The sequence below is a fragment of the Ornithorhynchus anatinus genome, chromosome 5 (genome assembly GCF_004115215.2).
Source record: "Ornithorhynchus anatinus isolate Pmale09 chromosome 5, mOrnAna1.pri.v4, whole genome shotgun sequence".
NCBI lineage: Eukaryota > Metazoa > Chordata > Mammalia > Monotremata > Ornithorhynchidae > Ornithorhynchus > Ornithorhynchus anatinus.
Genome location: NC_041732.1, coordinates 1,982,645 through 2,004,469, shown reverse-complemented (window position 1 = coordinate 2,004,469; position 21,825 = coordinate 1,982,645). Strand labels below are relative to the sequence as shown.

General features: G+C 63.1%; 2 protein-coding genes across 3 annotated transcripts; both read left to right on the top strand.

The window, feature by feature from the left end:
- The first annotated feature begins 2,168 nt into the window (after nt 1-2,168).
- Nucleotides 2,169-10,450, top strand: COQ8B (coenzyme Q8B). The gene is made up of 15 exons (XM_029065431.2): nt 2,169-2,378; nt 3,257-3,373; nt 4,116-4,298; nt 5,288-5,354; nt 5,488-5,565; nt 5,677-5,799; nt 6,559-6,644; nt 6,818-6,958; nt 7,114-7,195; nt 7,300-7,393; nt 7,493-7,634; nt 8,027-8,134; nt 8,633-8,698; nt 8,794-8,880; nt 9,842-10,450. The coding sequence occupies exons 2-15, from the start codon at nt 3,260-3,262 to the stop codon at nt 10,154-10,156; spliced, it is 1,686 nt and encodes a 561-aa protein (XP_028921264.1). The 5' UTR covers nt 2,169-2,378; nt 3,257-3,259; the 3' UTR covers nt 10,157-10,450.
- Nucleotides 10,451-13,053: 2,603 nt separating this feature from the next.
- On the top strand, nt 13,054-21,543 carry NUMBL (NUMB like endocytic adaptor protein). 2 transcript variants are annotated; one of them, XM_029066525.2, is made up of 10 exons: nt 13,054-13,137; nt 16,659-16,779; nt 16,956-17,095; nt 18,014-18,088; nt 18,194-18,268; nt 18,529-18,669; nt 19,112-19,319; nt 19,430-19,753; nt 20,340-20,450; nt 20,604-21,543. In XM_029066525.2, exons 3-10 carry the CDS (start codon nt 16,970-16,972, stop codon nt 21,266-21,268), a joined length of 1,725 nt encoding a protein of 574 aa, XP_028922358.1. In that variant the 5' UTR covers nt 13,054-13,137; nt 16,659-16,779; nt 16,956-16,969; the 3' UTR covers nt 21,269-21,543. The 2 variants fall into 2 exon arrangements, with proteins under 2 accessions (XP_028922358.1, XP_028922360.1); XM_029066527.2 differs by having other exon boundaries at nt 19,427-19,753.
- Nucleotides 21,544-21,825: the final 282 nt, after the last annotated feature.

Sequence of the window (21,825 nt, the reverse complement as noted above, 5' to 3'; positions counted from 1 at the left end):
CTTCCCCTCGATTCTATTTATTGCCATCGTTCTTGTCTGTCCGTCTCCCCTGATTAGACTGTAAGCCCGTCAAAGGGCAGCGTCTGTCTCTGTTACCGATTTGTACATTCCAAGCGCTTAGTACAGTGCTCTGCCAATAGTAAGTGCTCAATAAATACTATTGAATGAATGAATGAATGTGTCTCATTTTCCTCATCTCTTAAATGGGGATTCAATACCCGTTCTCTTTCCCTACTTAGGCTGTGAGTCCCATTTGGGATAGGCGCTGTGTCTAACCTGATTATCTCATACTCACCCCAGTGCTTAGTACAGTGCTTGACACATAGTAAGCGCTTAATAAATGCCACAATTAACACAATTACTTCCCAGCAGTATCTGAAGAGGAGATCTCCTACCTCAGTTCAAATTCTACCCTCTCCACCTGCTCCTCTGATACCCATCCCTTCACACCTTATCGAAACATTTTCCTCCTCCCTTCTTCCCTCCCTCACCGCCACCTTTGACCATTCACTTTCCAAAGGCTTCTTCCCCATTGCTTTCAAACCTGCTCATGTCTCCCATATCCTAAAAAATCTCTCCCTTGACCCCACTGGTCCCTTCAGTTATCACCCCATCTCCCTCTGATCACTCCTCTCCAAACTCCCTGTGTAAACCATTTACACCCACTGTCTCAAGTTCATCTCCTCCAATTCTCTCCTTGACCCTTCCACCCCCCCCATCTGGCTTCTGGCCCCTTTGCTTCACAGAAACCGCCCTCTTTAAGGTCACCAGTGATCTCCTTCTTGCCAAATCCAACAGCCTCAGCTCCATCCTAATCCTCCTTGACCTCTCAGATGCCTTTGACAGTGTGGACCACCCCTGCTCCTGGGAACGTGATCCAACCTCGGCTTCACCGACACTGTCCTCTCCCGGTTCTCCTCCTGTCTCTCTGGCCACTCGTTCTCCGTCTCTTTTGCGGGCTCCTCCTCTGTCTCCCACCCGCTAACTGTGGGGGTCCCTCAAGGCTCAGTTCTATGTCCCTTTCTATTCTCCATCTACACCTACTCTCTTGGAGAACTTGTTCCCTCCCACGGGCTTCAACTCCCATCTCTACGTGGACGATTCCCAAATCTACAGGCCCCAGTCCTGACTTCTTTCTCTGTGGGTATGGAAAATGTCTACTGACTCTGTTGTATTGTACACTCCAAGCGATTAGTAAAGTGCTCCGCTACCAATCGGTGATACTCACTGAGCCTTTACTGTCTGCAGACCACTGTACTAAGCGCTTGGGAGAATATAGTACAATAAAGTTGGTAGAGATACTCCCTGTTGTCAAAGAGCTTAGAGGGATAGTCTAGAGGGGTATAGATAGGTGCTGTGGGGCTGAAGATCGGATGAGTTCTAACTGCTCAAAGGGTACAGATCTTAGTGCATAAGTGATGCAGAAGGGAGAGGAAGTATGCCTGCCACACAGTATATGCTTACCAAATACAATTATTATAATTATTAATTATTATTAGGGAAAAGAGGGCTTCCCTGCACATGGATTGATTGATTCATTTTCCTCTCCCCCCATTCATCTCACTCCATCGCTGCTGTCTGTCAATCAAGCAAGCAATCGATGGTATTCACTGAGTGCTTTCTTTGTGCAGAACATTGCACTAAGCGCTTGGGAGAACACAATATCACAGAATTGGTAGGAAAGTTCCCTGTCCATAAGGAGCTTACAGTCTAGAGGGGGAGAAGGGCAAAGGAGCTCCCGGAAAGCAACATGGTGAAGTGGACAACGTCCGGGCCTGGGAGCCGGAAGGTCATGGGTTCTAATCTTGCCTCCACCACGTCAGCTCTGTGACCTTGGGCAAGTTACTTCACTTTCCTTTGCCTGAGTTCCCTCATTTATAAAGTGGGGATTGAGACCCTGAGCCCTATGAGGGACAAGGACTGTGTCCAACCCAACTTGCTCGCGTCCACCCCAGTACTTAGTACAGTGCTTGGCACATAGTAAACGCTTAACAAATACCACAATTATTAAGATGGAGAGCCTCTCGCGAGCCAGGAACCTCTCTAATTCCAGCCCGGGGAATTGTTTCCCAGCGCTTAGTACAGGCTTTGCATACAGTAGGCCCTCAATAAATACGATTGAATGAAGAATAAATATTATTAGTGACCGGGAAGACCGTGGAGGGGCTCCGGCTCCCGCCCCCTGCCCTAACCCCTTTTTCCCTGCACCGTGGGACCCCGAGCCCGGGAGACCTCGCCCCTCTCGGCCCTCTCCCGCGCTACGAGCGGCTGCCGGAGCCGTCAATCACCTCTTTCCCAGGGCGCTATTGGCTGGAGCTCAGGCCCGGGGGCGGGCTTTTGCCCTCCCGGAAATTCGGGACGTCCAGCAGGGTGTGGAGGTAGGGGGTGTGTATGTAGTCTGCATGTATGTATGTATACTTGCATGTATGTATGTGTGTGCGTGAGTGGGAAAAGAGGGTCTGGGGGCGGGTGTGTGTTTTGGGGAAAGAGGATCTGGGGGCACGTGTGTGAGTGTGTGGGGGAAAAAGAGGGTCGGGGGGCACGGGTGTGTGTTTGTGGGGAAAGAGGGTCTGGGGGCACGTGGGTGTGGGAAAAAAGGGCTTGGGGGCACGTGGGTGAGTGGGGGGGGGGAAGAGGGTCTGGGGGCTTGTGTGTGTTTGTGGGGGAAGAGGGTCTGGGGACACGTGGGTGTGGGAAAAAGGGGTCTGGGGGCACGTGGGTGTGGGAAAAAAGGATCTGGGGGCGTGCGTGTGTTTGTGGGAAAGAGGGTCTGGGGGACGTGTGTGCATTTGTGGGGAAAGAGGGTCTGGGGACACGTGGGTGAGGGAAAAAAGAGCCTGGGGGCACGTGGGTGTGTGGGGGAAAAAGAGGGCCTGGGGGCGTGTGTGTGTTTGTGGGGGAAGAGGGTCTGGGGGCACCTGTGCACGGGGGGAAAGAGGGTCTGGGGGCACGTGGGTGTGTGTGTCGTGGGGAAAGAGAGTCTGGGGGCTGGCCCTTTAAATAGGAGTTGGTGGGGGGCGGGCCCTTTACTAGGATTTGGTGGGGGCCTGGCCCTTTAATTAGGGCCTGGGGTCAGCGCTGGCTCTTTAATTGAGGGGAGCACGGTGGAGATTGGGCATTAAATGGGGAGGAGGTAGGGTGGGGAAGGAAAAGGAGATCGTGGGGGGCAGAAGGGGGTGGGGTCGGAATAGGGACCAAGGGGCCTTCGGGGAAGGGGGAGACAGGAGAGAAGGCTGACCCTGACCTTGACCCTCAGACCATGTGGCCGAAGGCACCGTCCGTTCTCCGAGGGAGCGCGGGGGCGACCAAGGCCCTGGCGCTGGGCCGGGGTCTTCGCGCGTTTAGCGGCTCTGGCGAGGGGACGCGCGGACGGGTAAGACCCCCATGAGGGGTGCGGGACCCCCAGGGGAGATGGGAAGAGGGAAGGGCCGAGACAGAGCAGCCGGAGGGGGGGTGGGAAGTTGGGTGGTGGTGGCCCGGGGGGAGTGGGGGAGGTCTTTACACATGGAGCCCAAGCGATCTTTCTACGTGGCCTCGTCGCTTGACCCAAAAAGGGCACGGGCCTGGGAGACAGAGGAGCTGGGTTCTAATCTCAGCTCCTCCACTTATCTCCTGTGTGATCTTGAGCAAGTCAGTTCGTTTCTCCCCCCCTCAGTTACCTCATCCGTCAAATGGGGACTAAATCCCCCACCACCCAATTTAGCCCCATGTAGGATGGGGACTGTGTTTAATCTTGATTATCTTGTGTCTGCCCCAGCACTCGGTAGAGTGTTGGATACACAGTAAGCACTCAACAGATACTCATCTGTCAAATGAGTATTAAATCCCCCTCCCTCTAATTTAGCCTCTTGTGGGACAGGGGCTGTGTCCAATCTGATTTCCTTGAGTCTACCCCAGCGCTTGGAACAGTGTTAGACACATAGTAAGTGCTTAACAAATACCTCATCTGTAAAATGGGAAGTAAGTCAGCGAGCCCAATGTGGGACAGGGGCCGCGTCCAACCTGATTAACTTGTATCTACCCCAGGGCTCGGTACAGTCCCCGGCACATCGTAAGCCCTTAACAAATGCCATATAAAAAAAAGCCATAATGATGATGATCAGGGGGCCTCTCAGCGGCCCTGGGTCTCTCGACAGCAAGAGTCCCCCAGCCGGGGCAGCTGGGAATCCCGGGGACACCCCAGGACCGTGCACCGGGACGGACCCGGCCGGGGCCCGGGACAGGAGGAGATCCGCCGAGCCCGTGAGGCCAAGACCAGGAAAGGGCTGGAGGACAGAGTCCGGCCCCCTCGCCAGAAGGTAGGCCCGCCTTCCCCTCCAGCCAGCCGGTCAGTCTTATTTATTGAGCGCTTCCTACGCGCAGAGCATTAAGCACTTGGGAGAGTACGATATAACAATAAAACAGACACATTCCCCCCCCACAATGAGCTTACAGTCCAGAGGAGGACTCCACCTCCGCATCAAGCAGAAACTCCTCACCGTCGGCTTTAAAGCGGTCAATCCCTTCGCCCCTTCCTACCTCACTTAGCTGCTCTCCTGCTACAACCCAGCCCACACACTTCGCTCCTCTAATGCCACCCTACTCACCGTACCTCGTTCTCGCCTATCTCGCCACCGACCCCTCGCCCAGGTCCTTCCCTCCTCCAATGCAACAGACGATTATTCTCGCCCCCTTCAAAGCCTTATTGAAGGCCCATCTCCTCCAAGCAGCCTTCCCTGACTAAACCCTCCTTTCCTCTTCTCCCACTCCCTTCTATGCCTCCTTGACTTGCTCCCTTTATTCACGCCCCCCTCCCAGCCTCAGCACTTATGTACAGATCTCTAATTTTATGTTGATGTCCATCTCCCTCTCGAGCCTGTAAGGTCACTGTGGGCAGGGAATGCGTCTGTTGTATTGTGCTATTGTACTCGCCCCAGCGCTGGGTACAGTGTTCTGCCCCCAGTATGCTCTCAATAAATACGATTGACTGACCGACTCCTTCCCCGTCCCCCTCCGGCACTGCCCTGTCACTAGGGGATCCAACGGGTCCTGCCCACCAGAGTCTGTTAATCCAAGTGCCAGGCCCTAGGATGCCAACAACCCAATTTGCATCTGGTTTGCATGTACCATCCAAAGACGCTGAGTTTCATCCCCTCTCCTTCTCCACCGGGCTCCCCCCGCCTGCACCTCTCTCGTCTCACGCCCTCGGTCCCTTTCCACCATCTCCCCCGTCCCCGGGGCCGCAGAGACCCCCGGCTCCTCCCCTCCCCCGTCCGCCACTCTGAGCCACCGCCCCCTCATTCTCCAGCTGAGCGAGCGGGCCCGGGAGCGGAGGGTGCCCGCATCACGCCTCAGTCGGCTTGCCAACTTCGGGGGTAGGTGCCGCCTCGGGCGGGCGTGGAGGAGGCTGGGTACGAGGCAGGGGGAGGCTGGCCCTGGGCCTCGGGGCGCCGGGCAGAGACCCGAAGGGGCGCGGCCCTGGGGTGGCTGCTTATTCTCTCTCCGTAGGCCTGGCAGTGGGCCTGGGCCTCGGCGCACTGGCAGAGGTGGCCAAGAAGGGTTTGTCCGGGCGGCAGCCGCCTGCGGGTAAGCACAGGCAGCAAAGGGTGGGCTCTGGGCACGTGGGGGAGGGGATCTAGGGACCACCTACTCCCCCGCTGCCCCACCGAGCCACGCCACCCCTCCGCCTCTCCCCAGAAGCCGGCTCCCTGCTGAGCGGCAGCGCCTTCCTGTCGGAGGCCAACGCGGAGCGGATTGTGGAGACGCTGTGCACGGTGAGGGGTGCCGCCCTCAAGATCGGCCAGATGCTGAGCATCCAGGGTGAGGTCCGGGGGGGGCCTCCGGGGCATTCCGGGCCAGGCACGGTCGTGGGGGACAGGGCCCACAGCACGTACGTGAAGCAGCCCCGCTTAGCGGATAGCGCGCAGGCCAAGGAGCCAGAAGGACCTGGGTTCTGATCCCAGCTTCACCACATGTCTCCTGTGTGTGACCTTCGGCAAGTCGCTTCACTTCTCTGGGCCTCAGATACCTCATCTGGAAAATGGGGATGAAGACTCTCAGCCCATGTGGGACAGGGACTTTGTCCAACCTGATTAACTTGTGTCTAGCCCAGTGCTTAGAACAGTGCTTGGCACATACTAAGCGCTTAACAAGCACCAATATATTAGTAGTAATAATAATAATCACTTATATACTTATCTGTAATTTTATTTATATAAATGTCAGTCTCCCCTTCTAGACTTTTAAGCTTAAGCTCTGAACTAAGCAGTTGGGAGAGTACAGTATGACAGACACATTCCCTGCCCACAACAAGCTTACATTCTAGAGGGGGGAGACAGACATGATATAAATAAATAAATAAATGACAGATAGGGACCTAAATGCTATGGGGCTGGGGGCGGGGAGGATGAATAAAGGGAGCAAGTCAGGGCAACGTAGAAGGGAGTTGGAGAAGAGGAAAGGAGGGCTTAGTCGGGGAAGATCACTTGGAGGAGAAGCGCTCCCAGGTGCTCAATAAATACGATTGACAGAGTCCCCCCTCCCGATCCAAGCTCACCCCCTTGCTCCGTCCCCTCTCAGACAACAGCTTCATCAGCCCCCAGCTGCAGCGCATCTTTGAGCGGGTGCGGCAGAGCGCAGACTTCATGCCACCCTGGCAGATGGCAGTGAGTCGGATGCCGGGGGCGGGGGAGAGCGGGTCGGGTGCCGAGGCGGGCACGAGCCGGGCGTTCCGCCCACGGTCGGCTTCCCCGGGGGACGTTGCTGGAGGTTGCCCAGCCCGGAGGTCCCCGGGGGAGAAAAGGCATCGAAGGCTGTCCTTCCTCTGCCCCTCGGGTAGCGAGTCCTGGAGGAGGAGCTGGGCCCCGACTGGAGGGCGAAGGTGGCAGAGTTTGAGGAGGTGCCCTTTGCCGCCGCCTCCATCGGACAGGTTCACCAGGGGGTCCTCAGGGACGGGACCGAGGTGGCACTCAAGATCCAGGTAAGTGGGCGGAAGAGAGGCGCGGGGGGCGGCGGGGCGCCCGTGCCCGGGAGAGTGGGATCAACCCGGGCAAGGGGTGGGGAGCCCTGCACCTCCCTGTCCCGCCCCTGCCCCCCTGCCATCTGGACGCGATGCTCACCCCTGCCGCCCTCCAGTACCCAGGGGTGGCTCAGAGCATCCAGAGCGACGTGGACAATCTGCTGGCCATTTTGAAGATGAGCGTGGCCCTGCCCGAGGGTGAGTCCCGGGGCTCGTGGCCTGCGGCTGGGGCGGACGGACCCCCCTCCCCGTCCCTCGGTGGCCGGGTTGGGGATCAGCCGACTGCCCCGCTCCCCTCCCAGGTCTCTTTGCGGACCAGAGCCTCCGGGCGCTGCAGCGGGAGCTGGCCTGGGAGTGTGATTACCTGCGAGAGGCCGCCTGTGCCCGCAATTTCAGGTGAGGGCCGAGCCGGGCGGGCAGGGGAACGGGCGCACGGGGACGGGGCCCAGCCTCCCGAGACCCCGGCCTCCCTCCCCCGACTCCGACCTCGCCCAGGCAGCTCCTGGCGGGCGACCCCTTCTTCCGTGTGCCCGAGGTGATCGAGGAGCTGAGCACGGGCCGGGTGTTGGCGATGGAGCTGGTCGGCGGGGTCCCCCTGGACCAGTGCCAGGGGCTGGACCAGGAGGTCCGCAACGAGGTGAGGGTGCACCTGCGCCTCTTCCCCAGGTCAACGGGGCGACCGGGCAGTGGCGGGTTCTCTAGGGTGGGAAGACCGGGCGCCTGGAGAAGCAGCGTGGTCTAGTGGAAAGAGCCCGGGCCTGGGAGTCAGAGGACCTGGGTTGTCCTCCCGGCTCTGCCGCTCGTCTGCCGTGGGACCCTGGGCAAGCCGCTTCACTCCTCTGGGCCTCAGTTCCCTCATCTGTAAAACAGGGATTGAGATTGTGAGCCCCATGTGGACTTTGTCCAACCTGTGTCCAACTTTGTATCTATCCTTAAACAGTGCTTGGCACATAGTAAGCGCTCCTCAGATACCACTTTTATTATTGTTATTGTAATTACATACCTGGGGGGTCCGCTCCATCCCCCCAGATCTGCTCCCACCTGCTCCGGCTCTGTCTCCGTGAACTGTTCGAGTTCCGCTTCATGCAGACCGACCCCAACTGGGCCAACTTCCTCTACGACGCCCAGAGGCATCAGGTGGGACGGGACCCCCCCGCAGGAGCCGGGACGGGGGCACCGGCATGGGACGTCGGGATGGGGGTTGGGGCGAGCTGGGGGAGGAAGAGCCAGAATCGGGCTGGTGCTGGCTCCGCCACTTGTATCCCGGCTCCCCCGCTTGTCTGCTTTGTGACCTTGGACAAGTCACTTCACTCCTTTGGACCTCCGTTACCTCGTCCGTAAAATGGGGATTCAGACTGTGAGCCCCACGTGGGACAACCTGATTTCCTGGTGTCTACCCCACTGCTTAGAATAGTGCTTGGTCCATAGTAAGCGCTTAAATACCGTAATTATTATTATTGTTACTGGAGCCGTCCCCCTTGGGCCCACTGGAAGGGCTGAGAGGGATCCACCTGCCTGCCTCCCTTTTGGGTGAGGGGTGGAGTCCCCGGAGCTGGCTCTGCCCCCCGGGGCCTGGTACATGGATGTGCTCTGCTCTCCCCTCCATCCCCCCACCCAAACGTGCGACCATTTCAGCTAGCCCTGCTGGACTTCGGGGCAAGCCGGACATTTGGCAGAGAGTTCACCGACCATTACATTGAGGTGGGTCTCGCCTCCGCCACCCCTTCCCCCACACTCTCTCCGCCCGCCCCCGGCCCATCTCTGCCCACTCACCCGGCCCCACTCCCCACCCCTAGGTAGTGAAAGCCGCCGCGGACGGGGACCGTGAACGAGTCCTGCAGAAATCCCAAGACCTCAAGTTCCTGACAGGCTATGAGACGAAGGTGAGAGAGAAGGGGGGCTGATTGAGCGCGAGGGAGGCAAGGGGAGGTCAGTGATGTATGTTGTGGGGCCTAGTGGATAGAGCATGGGCCTGGGAATCGGAAAGACCTGGGTTCTGAGCCAGGCTCTGCCCCTTCTCTGCTGTGTGACCTTGGGTAAGTCACTTCCCCTCTCTGTGCCTTAGTTCTCTCAGCTGGAAAACAGGGCCGAAGACTGGGGCACAGGGACTGTGTCCAACTGGGCAAGTCACTTCAGCCTCATCTGTAAAATGGGGATTAAGACTGTGAGCCCCAAGTGGGACAGCCTTTCATTCATTCAGTAGTATTTATTGAGCGCTTGCTATGTGCAGAGCACTGTACTAAGCGCTTGGAATGGACAATTCGGCAACAGAGACCATCCCTGCCCAACGACGGGCTCACAGTCTAATCGGGGGAGATAGACGGCAGAGCAAAACAGAACGAAACAAAAACAAGACAACGTGATCATGATAAATAGAATCAAGGGGATGTACACCTCATTAGCAAAATAAATAGGGTAATAAATAATATATACAAATGAGCACAGTGCTGAGGGGAGGGGGAGGGGGAGGAGCAGGGGGAAAGCCTTATATCTACCCCTGTGCTTAGAACGGTGCTTTTGGCACATAGTGAGCGCTTAACAAATACCATAATTATTATTTTTATTATTACCCCAGCTCCTAATATAGTACCTGGGACATAGAGAGTGCCTCATAAATATCACAATTCTTATTATTAAGCGTTCAGTTTGGTGGGATTAATCAGCGAGGGAGCGGGCCTCCCGCTAGTGTGGTCGGCCACTGCCCTCTCAGCACCCACGGCCAGGACCTCCCTCCCTCCTTCCCTCCCTCCCCACCATGGAGAAGGGTCCGGGGGTACCCCTCCACCTTTTCCGTCCCCTGCCCCTCCTCCCTGGCACTCCCGGCCCTCTACCCCTCTGCCCCAGGCCTTCGCCGAAGCTCACGTGGAGGCGGTGATGATCCTGGGAGAGGCGTTTGCGGCCCCCGGGCCCTTCGACTTCGGGGAACAGGAGACGACCCGGCGGATCCAGGCCTTGGTGCCCGTGATGCTCCGGCACCGCCTGTGCCCGCCGCCCGAGGAGACCTACTCCCTGCATCGCAAGCTGGCGGGCACCTTCCTGGCGTGCTCCCGCCTCCGCGCTGCCATCCCCTGCCGGGACCTGTTCCGGTCCATCTACCAGAGCTACTGGGCCCATCGCCCTACCACCAGTCTCCCCTCCGACGTCCCCCAGCCTGCTTGAGACCCCCGTTGCGTCCGGCCTCCTGGCGAAGGGGGACCGGGGTTGTCCCCCAGCCCACGTTGCCATCCTGACTCAGTGGAAGATCACCCCCGTGATCTGTGGGGCTGGGGATAGGGCTGGGAGGCCTGTGGGTGGAGTAGAATCAAAGGGGGTGAAGGCCTCTGGTCACCCCACCCTCACTCTGTTTTTTCCTGCAGCTAGGGGCTTCTACTGAGATGGTGTTTTCTTTTTTTGTTTTTTAGGTGTTTACTCTGTGCCAGGCACAGAACTAAGCGCTGGGATAGATACAGACTAATTAGGTTGGACACGGTCCCTGCCCCATATGGGGCTCACTGTCAATCCCCATTTTCCAGATAATAAAAATAATAATTATGGCATTTTTTAAGCGACTACTTTGCGCCAGGCACTGTACTAAGCGCTGGGGCGAATACAAACCAGTCGGGTTGGACACAGTCCCTGTCCCACGTGGGGTTCACAGTCTCAAGGCCCACGTTACAGATGAGGCCGCCGAGGCCCAGAGAAGCGAAGCGACTTGCCCGAGGTCACACAGCAGACTAGGTGGCAGAGTCAGGATTAGAATCCAGGTCCTCCCGACTCCCAGGCCCAGGCTCTGTCTCCTCAGCCACACCGCTTCTCAATCCCTCTTGACTGTGAGCTCGCTGTGGGCATGGAATGTGCCTACCAACTCTGTCGTACTCTCCCAGGCGCTTAGTACAGTGCTGCGCACACAGTGGCCCAGTGGACAGAGCGTGAGCCCGAGAGTCAGAAGGAGCTTAATTCTAACCCGGGCTCCGTCACTCATCTGCCCCGTGACCTCGGGTTAGTCGGGTCCCTTCCTCTGTGCCTGTCACCTCATCTGTAAAATGGGGATTAAGACTGTGAGCCCCACCTGGGACAGAGGCTGTGGCCAATCCCATTTGCTTGCATCCACCCCAGCGCTTAATACAGTGCCCAACACATAGTAAGCGCTTAACAGATGCCACAATTGCTATCAGCAGTAGCGAGAAGCAGCGGCGTGGCTCAGCGGAAAGAGCCCGGGCTGGGGAGTCAGAGGTCACGGGTTCTAATGCCCACTCCGCCGCCTGTCAGCCGTGTGACTTGGGGCGAGTCACTTCGCTGGGCCTCAGCGACCTCATCTGTAAAATGGGGACGAAGACTGTGAGCCCCACGTGGGACGACCTGCTCTCACCTCGTATCCCCTCTAGGGCTTAGAACAGTGCTTGGCACGTAGCGAGCACTTGACGTGAGCACTTGACGAATGCCATTATTAGTAGTTGTCGTCGTCAACGGGCAATAAATCTCCTAGCGCTTAGAAGAGTGCCGGGCACATAGCGTTTAGTGATCACGGTGGCATCTGTGGAGCGCTTACTGCGTGCCAAGCGGTGTCCTAAGCGCCGGGGTGGATACGGGGTAACGAGGTCGCGCCGTACCCTAATTACCAGCGGGTGGGAGGACTCGAGCCTGCAGATGTGGCTGCCCCGACCCCCCTCCCCCGCCCCTCCCCGCTTCCATTTCTCTCCCCCTCTGCTTTTCCTTCCCCTTCCCGCCCCCTGAATAGCCAAGCGTGTTGGCGGGTTGGGGCCATCTGCTCCTCGGCGCCGGCCTTAACGGAGGGCGGGCGGCTCCCCAAGATGCTGGGCACCCGCTCTGGGGAGGGGGGACGCAGCCGGCCCCCCCATCCCGGGCCCCCCACCCTCCGCCCGGCCCGCCCCCTCTCTTCTGGCGCAAGGGTGCCAGTGGCCCGCCGGGCACCGGTCGGGGGGGCAGCAGCCAGCCACCCCGAGGCTTCCCGGCCATCTACCCGTCTCCCCCGCCCCCACCGCAAGAAGCTGGCAGGGCAGGGCGGCCTCCCATTAAGCTGAGCTCGCCGGTGCCATTAATGCGCATTAATGCCCTCTCGGGCGTCTCTGCCAAAGCCACGGGGGCGTGGGCGGGGGAGCCCGGGGGGAACCGGCCCCCGGGCTGAAAGAGGGGAGGGGGGTTGCGGCAGGCTGGGAGGCCAGAGGGGGCCACGCCCTCGGGCAGAGCCGATGCCCACCTCCCTGCTCCTCGGCGCCCCGGGGGAGCCCCGGGGGCCGCTCTCGCCCACCTTTCCTCCCCCTCCACCCCTCCTCCGGTTCCCCGGCCCGCCCGAGGAGTCGAGGCCGCCCCGCTTGGCATCGTGCCCCTCCTGGGCCCCCCTGCCCGGCGCCGGAGGCGGCACAGGGAGGAGCGGGCCCGGAAGGCGCAGCCAGGTAGGGCCCGGGAGCAAAGTTCCCTCTCCCGCCCACCCCTCTCCCCGTGACCCCCCGGTGCCCACCCCGGCAGCGGCCCTCGAGCCCCCCTTCGCCCGCAGCTGGTGCCCTCCCGACCGGGCGTCCCCCGCCCGAGACGGCGGGGGAGGGAGAGGGCGGCCTCGGCCTTCGTGCCACCCTCGGGGCCCCCGCGTCCTGGGGCCTAGGAAGAGGAGCCCGGACAGCCCTTCCACTCCAGGCCCTAAAATCTGCTTTATCATTTCTTCCCCTCCCCGCTCCGGGCTGGAGGTGGGCGGTGGGCGGAGGGAGGGGGGAAGCTCCCCTAGTCTGCTGGGGGGGCGGGGAGGGGGCGTTGGTGGGGGCCGCCGGAGAGGAGGGAGGGGGCGAGAGGTCAGAGATCAGATGGGGGAGGGGGGGGGGGTCGAGGCCCGGGGAAGGGGCCGGGCCTAGGAGCAGAGACAGGGGAGGGGTCTTTGCATGTTAAAGAGGAGGGGGGGGCCAATGGGCGTCGAGGGTGGGCGGGGCTCGGGAAGGGGAGGGGGGTCCCGAACGGCATCCTCCCGGGGACGGAGCAGGCGCGTGCGTGCAGCCCCCCGCCCCCCAACTCCGCCAGTCGGGGCCGCCGCCGCCGCCGCTGCTGCGAAACTGCACCGGGCCGGGGGGCGGCGGGGGGAGGGGAACCGGGGACGGCCGGGACCCTGGAGGCACCGGACCGCCGCCGCCGCCCTCCAGCCCGGAGGACCTAACGTAAGGACGCCGCGGAGGGGCTCTCTTCTGTTTTGGGGGGGTCCGGGGAGACGGGGCAGAGGGGGCCAGCGGAGGCCCAGCTCGGGGGGAGGGGGAGCGCGGCGCCGGCTGCTGATGTGGACCGGCTGGGGGGGGGGGGCGGGGGGCGGAGGAGAGGAGGAGGAAGAAGAGGAAGGACAGTTCATTGCCCCCATTCCAGGATTTAGGGGCGCCGAGCCCTTCCCGGGGGCTGCGCCCCTTCCCTCCCTCCGTCCCTCCGTCCCTCCCCATCCCCGGGCTCCGGGCGTGGATCGTCCAGCCTTGGATCGTCCAGCCGGCGGGGGCGGCGTTATCCGGGTCCTCGAGGAGAAGGACCTGCACCTCTTCTCCACCCTACCCCATCTCCCCCGATTCGGTGCCCCGCGGGGTTGGGATCGCAAAGCGGTGCCAGGTAGGGCATCGGTGTCCCGGGCCTTCTTCCAGCCCCGGCCTCGGGGGGGGGGTGGGGGGACGGACGGGGGAGTCTGTGCCCCCCCCCCCCCGGGTTGGTCTGAGGACGGCGAGCCTCGGATCCTCGTCCCTGTTGCTGCCCACGGGACGCAGCCCCCCCCCCCCGTGCCCACCTGAAGTGAAGGGGAGCCGGGGCGTTGGATGCCCCCTCCGGGAGAGTCTGCGGGGTGCCAGCTGGCCAGAGAGCCCCCCCCCCCCCCGCCCTCGCCCCAGGCTTTTCCCTTCCGCCGCCCCCTCCCCGGACGGCGGCGGGCGAAGTCTTCCCTAAGTAGGGTAGAGCGGAGTAGTTGGCACCCACCCGGGGACCCCTCCCCCGGGGGCGAATCCTGCCCAGCAGATGGCGGCAGCAGCCTTGGCGAGGCGGAGGGGGCCCGGGGGGCACTTGCCTGCCTTCTGCCCCCGCGTTTCCCTGGCAGCCCGGGGAGGAGGAGGAGGAGAAGCATCCGAGGGACCCGAAGGCTCCGGCTCCGGGAGGGGTTTCGGAAGGGGGCAGCCCGGGCAGGAGGCGTCTGGGCCCCCGGTCCTTCCTCCCTCCCCGCTGGGGTCCGGGTGGGCACAGCTGGCGTGGTGACTGGGGGGGGGGGGGGCAGCTGTGCGGACCCTTCCCCGCCCCCTCCCCCTATTGTCCAGTCCGCTCGGCCGCAGCTGTCGCGGAGTTTGCCTCTCCCCGGCCCCCGCCCCTGACAATACCGCCGCGCCCCGGCCCGCCCCCAGCCCCACGCTCAATCTGCCGGGGAGGATGGGGGGGGGGTCCCCAGAGAGGGGACGGGGTGGGGCAGGCGTCTGCGTCGCCTTTGTGCCACCTGTCACCGCCACGTGTGTTTGAGCGGAGTGCGAATCCGGGTGCGTGTTTTTGTACGTCGGGGTCGGTCGGGCTTCGGGCCTCCCTTTGTCCCACCGTGAGTCTGGGGGCTTGGGGGGCATCTCTGGGTCTCTCCGGAGAGAGAGAGAGATCTCCGGCGGTGTTGCGTCACCGCCTCGGCGTGGGGGGGCCTCTATTTGCGCACGCCGCTGTCGAGGCGTTGCGTGGCCGGGCATTTTGCGGCCCGCATCTGGGGCGGGCGGCCGGCCTGCTGCAGGGCCGGAGGTTGGAGGCGATGCCCCTGCCCCGATCTGGGTCCCCGTCGCTTCTGGCCCCCGAGGGGCAGGGGGAGCGCGGAGGGGGGAGACCCTCGGCCTTCACCGTCACGCGGCTCCGGCCGAGCTAGGGAAGGGCGTACTGGGAGCGACGGGACCCAGGGGAATGGGAACGGGTGGCGTCTGGGGAGATACGAAGGGTCGAGGAAAGGCTGGGGGGTTGTGGGGTTGGAGGGAAATGGGAAGACTGGGAGTGATTAGGGAACTAGGGCACTGGGGGACTCGGGGGGCTGGGGATGAGTCTGGTACTGGGGGACAGGAGGGGCCCGGGAATCGCCGGCCAGTTGAGCAGCAGCGTGGCTCAGTGGACGGGGCACGGGCCTGGGAGTCGGAAGGTCACGGGTTCCAATTCCGGCTCTGCCGCTTGTCTGCTGTGTCACCTCGGGCAAGTCGCTTCACTTCTCTGGGCCTCGGTCACCTCATCTGTAAAAGGGGGCTTGAGACTGTGAGCCCCACAGGGGCCGTGTTCAACCTGATTTGCCTGTATCCACCCCAGCGCTTAGAACGGTGCCTGGCACACGGTGAGCGCTTAAAGAAATACCAGAATTACGATGATTATTGTGGGACCAGGAGGGGCTGGGAATGATTACAGAACTGGGAGGACTGGGAATGATTAGGGAACTGGGAAGACTGGGAATGATAGGGAACCAGGGCATTCAGCCCCACAGCACTTGTATCCGTAGTCATATGGCTGTGGCTGGTGCCCCCCGCAAGACCGGGGTCCCCCACCCAAGAGAGCAGCGGTCCTGGCCATCTGCCTTTGGGGATGGGCCGGTCCATCTTTTCTAGCACGGGAAGCAGCGTGGCCTAGCGGATAGAGCCCGGGCTTGGGAGTCGGAAGGACCTGGGTTCTGATCCGGACTCCACCGCACGTGTTCTGTGTGACCCTTGGGCAAGTCACTTGGACTGCTCCGGGCCTGTTACCTCATCTGTAAAATGGGGATTAAGACTGTGAGCTTCATGTGATTAGCTTCTATCTACCACAGGGCTTAGAACAGTGCTTGACACATAGTAAACACCTAACAAATACTATTATGATTTATTATTATTATTAACGTTACGGACTTCTGAGCCCTGGGGCTGAGGAAGAGGAGCCGAACGACTCCGGACTGTAAACTTGCTGTGGGCAGGGAACGCGTCTACCAACTCTGTTATACTGTACTCTCCCAAGCATTTAGGAAGGTGCTTCACAAGCAGAAAGCCCTCGACAAATTCAGTAGATTGATTGATTGATTGGCGGGGGACTGGGGAGGCTGGGAATGAGTGGGATATTAGGAGGGACTGGAAATTTTAGGGGATTAGAGAGCCTGGGGGTGGAATGGGGCAGGGCCGTTCCCGTTGGGGGCTGGCCCGGGAGGTGGGTTTAAGCAAAGGCAGGGGAGAGTCCATTTGGACACCGGGAGAACTCCCAAGAGCCGGCGGACTCAGAAACGAGGGAGGATGTAGCGTCTGCCCAGCCGGGCGAGGGGCCGTCACACCCGCCTGCTGGGATTGGAGGCCGGGGGCTGGACCAGGAGACCCCTTAGCCAACGCTCCAGCTCTGCGATTCTCGGAGCGGGAGGGACTGGAGGGGAGAGATCCTCCTCAGCCCCCCCCCCCCCCCCGCCCCCCTTTGTGCTGGTTACCTCAGAACCATGTGATTCGTTTCCCCTGTTACCATCACCGAGGCAACCGGGGGTAGGGTGGGCAGGAAGCAGGGTGGGGCCAGGGGTCAGAGGGGTCCGGAGCTGCCCTGGATGGGGGAACCTTCCCTCCCTCCCACCCAGAGTCTGGTCGCAGCCTACCTGGTGGGCGGGGGGGAAGGGGAGGCCTGGAGCCAAGGTATGCCATCTTCTTGGCCTGGGGTGGGGGCGGACTCCAGGACCCCAGATCCTGACCCCCGGTCCTCTGTCCAGGGAGGAAGAGGGAGAGGAGGAGGAGGGGGAAGCGGCCGAGGAGGGCCTGGCCAGCCCCAGCGTCCCACCCAAGCCCCGCACCTCACGCGGGTGCCCCCGCCAACCTCCAGGACGGAGCAGGGTGAGTGGGCGTGGGGCTGCCCCCCGGGGGGTACCGGGCGGGGAGCAGAGGTCGGGTAGACCCCGTGGGCGCGACCGGACACGCACACACTCGCCTCCGCCGGTGGTGGGGTCGGGCTGGGCCGGGCCCTTGGGCGCCACCGGCCGTGACCCCCGTGCCCGCCCGGGGCCCCCCAGACGGCGCTGGCACCATGAACAAGCTGCGGCAGAGCCTGCGGCGCCGGAAACCGGCCTACGTGCCCGAGGCGAGCCGGCCCCACCAGTGGCAGGCAGACGAGGAGGCCGTGCGGAAGGGCAAGTGCAGCTTCCCTGTCAGGGTGAGCCCCCGAGGCAGCCGGGGGGAGCGGGGAGGGAAGCCGGTGGGGTGGGGGCGGATGGCGGCAGGGGATCCAGGGGACTTAGGAACGGGATTTAGGAGAAGCAGCATGGTGAAGTGGATAGAACACAGGCCTGGAAGTCAGAAGGTCGTGGGTTCTAATCCCGACTCCACCACTGGTCTGCTGTTTGACCTTGGACCAGTCACTTCACTTCTCTGGGCCTCCCTTACCTCATCTGTAAAATGGGGATTGAGACCGTGAGCCCCACGTGGGACAGGGACTATGTCCAACTCGATTTGCTTGTATCCATCTCAGTGCTTAGAACAGTGCCTGGCACATAGTAAGTGCTTAACAAATACCATCATCATCATCAGGGTCCAGGGTTCCAGTCCTGTTTCTGCCACTTGCCTGCTGGGTGACTTTGGGCAAGTCACTTCGCTTCTCTGGGCCTCAGTGACCTCATCTGTAAAATGGGGATTAAGATTATGAGCCCCACGTGGGACAGGGACTGCGTCCAGCCCGATTTGCCGGTACCCACCCCAGCGCTTAGTACAGTGCCTGACACAGAGTAAGGACTTAAATGCCGCAAACATTATAATTGTTATAAGGAGGTAGGGGAGAGGATCCAGGGGGCATGGAGAGGGGAGCTGGGGAGGCAGGGGAGTAGGGGGGCACAGGAAGGGGAATGGGGGTGGGGGGGTCAGAGGAGGGATCTAAGGGACACAGGGAGGAAACCTGTAGGCACCCAAGGAGGGGAGTCGAGGGTGGCCTAGGGAAGGAGCAGGGGTAAAGAGAGGGGAGGAAAGATGAGCAGGCAGCGAGGCTGGGGTCGGGGGGAAACAAGGTCGGGGGGCAGAGGGGATTGGGGAAAGCAACTCTCATGCCCCTGTGCCCTCCGCGGTGCCCTCTTCCCGCCAGTACCTGGGCCACGTGGAGGTGGAGGAGTCACGGGGCATGCACGTCTGCGAGGACGCCGTCAAGAAGCTGAAGGCGGTGAGGGCCCAGGCCGGGGCGGGAGGCGGGGGTCCGGGATGGGGGAGGGTCGAGGCCTGGCCCGAGGGCGGGAGGGCAGGTCCCGCTGACCCTCCTGCCCTCCAGACGGGACGGAAGTCGGTGAAGTCCGTGCTGTGGGTGTCGGCGGACGGGCTGCGCGTGGTGGACGACAAGACTAAGGTATCGGGGGCGGGGGGGGGGCAGAGGATCCCCTCCCCCCACCCCTTCCTCGGGGCACCCCGATCTCCCCTCGAACGCATCTCGCACCTCCCCCACTCTTCCTCTGAGACACCCCCCCCCTTCACCCGACCACATTCCCCACCTCCTGACTTCCCCTCGTCAGAGCCCCCCTCGGCCCTCCTTCTCTCTTCCCCCGAGCGCGTCCCCCCAGTCTCCCCTCTGACCCACCCGGTACCCGGGCCTGCCCCACCCGCCCCCAGGACCTGATCGTGGACCAGACCATCGAGAAGGTGTCGTTCTGTGCCCCCGACCGCAACTTCGACAAGGCCTTTTCCTACATATGCCGGGATGGCACCACCCGCCGCTGGATCTGCCACTGCTTCATGGCACTCAAGGACTCGGTGAGGCCGGGCCCAGGTCCCCCCGAGTCCCCTGGGATCCCGGCTCCCCAGGCGCTCCCTCTGAGAGCCCCCTCCCCACGGCACCCCACCTCCTGACCCGCGGAGCCCCTCGCCCCTCCAGCGTGCCCGCCCCGTGACCCTTGGAGAAGCAGCACGGCTTAGCGGATAGCGCCCGGGCCTGGGAGTCAGAAGGTCCTGGGGGCTAATCCTGCCACTTGCCCGCTCGGTGACCGAGGGCCAGTCACTTGATTTCTCTGTGCCTCACTTCTCTCATATGTAAAAAGGGGGGGTTGAGGCTGTGAGCCCTATGTGGGGAAGGGACCGTGTCCGACCCGACGATCTTGTATCTACCCCAGCGCTTAGAACGGTGCTTGGCACGCAGTAAACGCTCAACAGATACCGTTAGCATTATTATTATTCCCCCGCCCGCCCGGGCCCACAGGGTGAGCGGCTGAGCCACGCCGTGGGCTGTGCTTTTGCCGCCTGCCTGGAGCGGAAGCAGCGGCGGGAGAAGGAGTGCGGCGTCACGGCCGCCTTCGACGCCTCCCGCACCAGCTTCGCCCGCCAGGGCTCCTTCCGCCTTGCGGGCAGCGCACAGCAACCAGCCGAGCGCCAGGACGCCCCCCGCCAGCTGCAGGACAAGAAGAAAGGTGGGCGGGGATGTCCGGGGGACCCTGGCGGGCACGGGGGCGAGGCGGGGGGCCACGGGGGGGGGGGAGGGCTGGGGGCCGCAAACCTCACCCGCCCGTGTCCCCAGCAGCGGAGGCGGCTGTGGCCGGGGCGGCGGGTCCCGCCGCGGCGCCCGCTACGTCCCCGGGCCCCGCCCAGCCGGGCAACGTGTCTCCGACGCCGGCGGCCACCTCGCCCGTGGAGAAGGGGGAGGCCGGGCCCCCTCCCGGGGCGGGAGGGGCCGCCATCCCCCGGCGCCACGCACCGCTGGAGCAGCTGGTGCGCCAGGGTTCCTTCCGCGGCTTCCCCGCCCTCAGTCAGAAGAACTCGCCCTTCAAGCGCCAGCTGTCCCTCCGCCTCAACGAGCTGCCGTCCACCCTGCAGCGCCGCACCGACTTCCAGGTGAAGGGCACAGGTGAGCGGCGGGCGCCCCGGGCCGGGCCGGCCCCGAGGGGGCCCCGGGGACCGCCCGGCTGGACCTGGGGGAGGCCCGCTAGCCGAGGCGGCGTCGGACAGCGGGGCCTAGTGGAAAGAGGACCCGGGTTGTAATGCCGGCTCCGCCGCTTGTCTGCCGTGTGACCTTGGGCAAGTCGCTTCACTTCTGTGGGCCTCAGTTACGTCACCTGGAAAATGGGGATTAAGACTGTGAGCCTTAAGACTGTGGGCAGGGACTGTGTCCGTCCTCATCAGCTCGTATCCATCCCGGCCCTTAACAGAGTAAGCGCTTAACAAGTACCCCCCCCCCCCCCAAAAAAAAAGGATCCCTGGCTTGGGCCCTGGACTGGTGACGGGGCATCAGGGAGGGTGGGGAGCAGGGCAACCCGGGGCCTGGGGGCGGCACGGTGACAGTGGTCGCTGGACCCTCTAGGGAGGGCACAGAGTCCCCCACGCCCCGGGTCGGCTGGAGGGATGAGGGGGAGGAGGCCTGGCGGGGAGGCTCTGGGGCACGGGGACCCAGATTTCCCCCGACCCTCTTGTCCCCTTACCCCCTTCCCGGGCAGTGCTGGAGGTGGAGCCGCCCAGCGACAGCGATGGCATCAATGCCCTCTGCACCCAGATCAGCTCGTCCTTCGCCAGCGGGGGGGGGCCCCTGCCCACCCCGACGCCTGCAGGTACCTGCCGCCTCTGCTGTCACCCCCCAGGGCCACGCCGCCACCCCGTCCTCCCTGCGCCGGGGCCGAGCGTTACCTCAGTCCCCGCCCGCGGACGCCGGCTCCCGCCGTCCTCGCGTCCCCCGACCGCCCCCGACTTGTCTCGTCCCGCAGGTTCCTCGGCCTGGGGGGAGCCTTCCAGCCCGACCCCCGCCACACCCACCTTTCAGCCCGGGCACAAGCGGACACCGTCGGAGGCCGAGCGCTGGTTGGAGGAGGTGGCCCAGGTGGCGAAAGCCCAGCAGCAGCAGCAGCAGCAGCTGCCGCCCGCGGCGATGCCCGGGGCGATGCCCGGAAGCATGCCGATGGCCCTGCCGCCCTTCCCGGCCCTGTCCTATGACGCGGCGCCCGCCCCCGCGGGCCTCTTTCTGCCACCCCGCCTGCCGCCCGCCTTCGTGCCCGCCTACCCGGGCCTGGGCTTCCCCATGCCCCGGGTGCCCGTGGTAGGCATCACCCCTTCGCAGATGGTCACCAACGCCTTCTGCTCGGCCGCTCCGCTTCAGCCTGCGAACCTGGGAGGCAAGGCCAGCCCCTTCCCCCCGCCGCCAGCCCCGGCCCTGGCAGGCAGCGCCGCGGCTCCCGCCGCCGCCCCCGCCCTCCCCGCCGTCGCCCGGCCCCGGCCCGGCGGAGCCCCCTGGCCTCCCGAGCCGGGTCCCGCCCCGGCCCCGGCCCCCGACCCGTTCGAGGCCCAGTGGGCGGCGTTAGAAGCCAAAGCCCCCGAGCGGGCCCCCAACCCGTTCTCCGGAGACCTGCACAAGACCTTCGAGATCAAACTGTAGCCTCCGGGGCCGGCACGCTCCCCTCCCCCTGCCCGCCCCCCACCCCGCCCCCCCGACTCCACAGAGACTCCCTCGGTGGCCCCGGCTCCCGTGGGGCCAGCCGTGCCAGGATGCAGAGTCTGCGGGTTGGGGGGCACCGGTGCGGCGGGGGGCGGGCATAGCCCGGCCCCGCCCCTGGGCGGGAAGGGCAGGGTCTTTGCTATCTGCCCTTCCCCTCGCCCCAGTCGTCTTTCCTTCCGTCTGCCCATCCCGATACCCGATCCTCTCTCCATTTTGATCTTTCCGATTTAAAAGCCAAATGGGCCCCACCCACCCTGGATCTCCCTGCCGCCTGCGTTCCAGCCTCCGCTCCGGTCTCCGCTCGGCCAGGCGCTGGATCGGGGGCGCCTCTCTCCTCTTCCCTCTGGGCGGCGCGGCCCGAGGGAGGGGCAGCTGGCAGAGGAAAGGGGGCGTCACCCATGCCCGCCAAGCCCAGCCCCCACTGGGGGCCCTCCACAGCACAAGTCGAGGGCTTGGCCCCGGGCCCGCCTTCTCACTGCCAATCTGCGCCCGGCCCC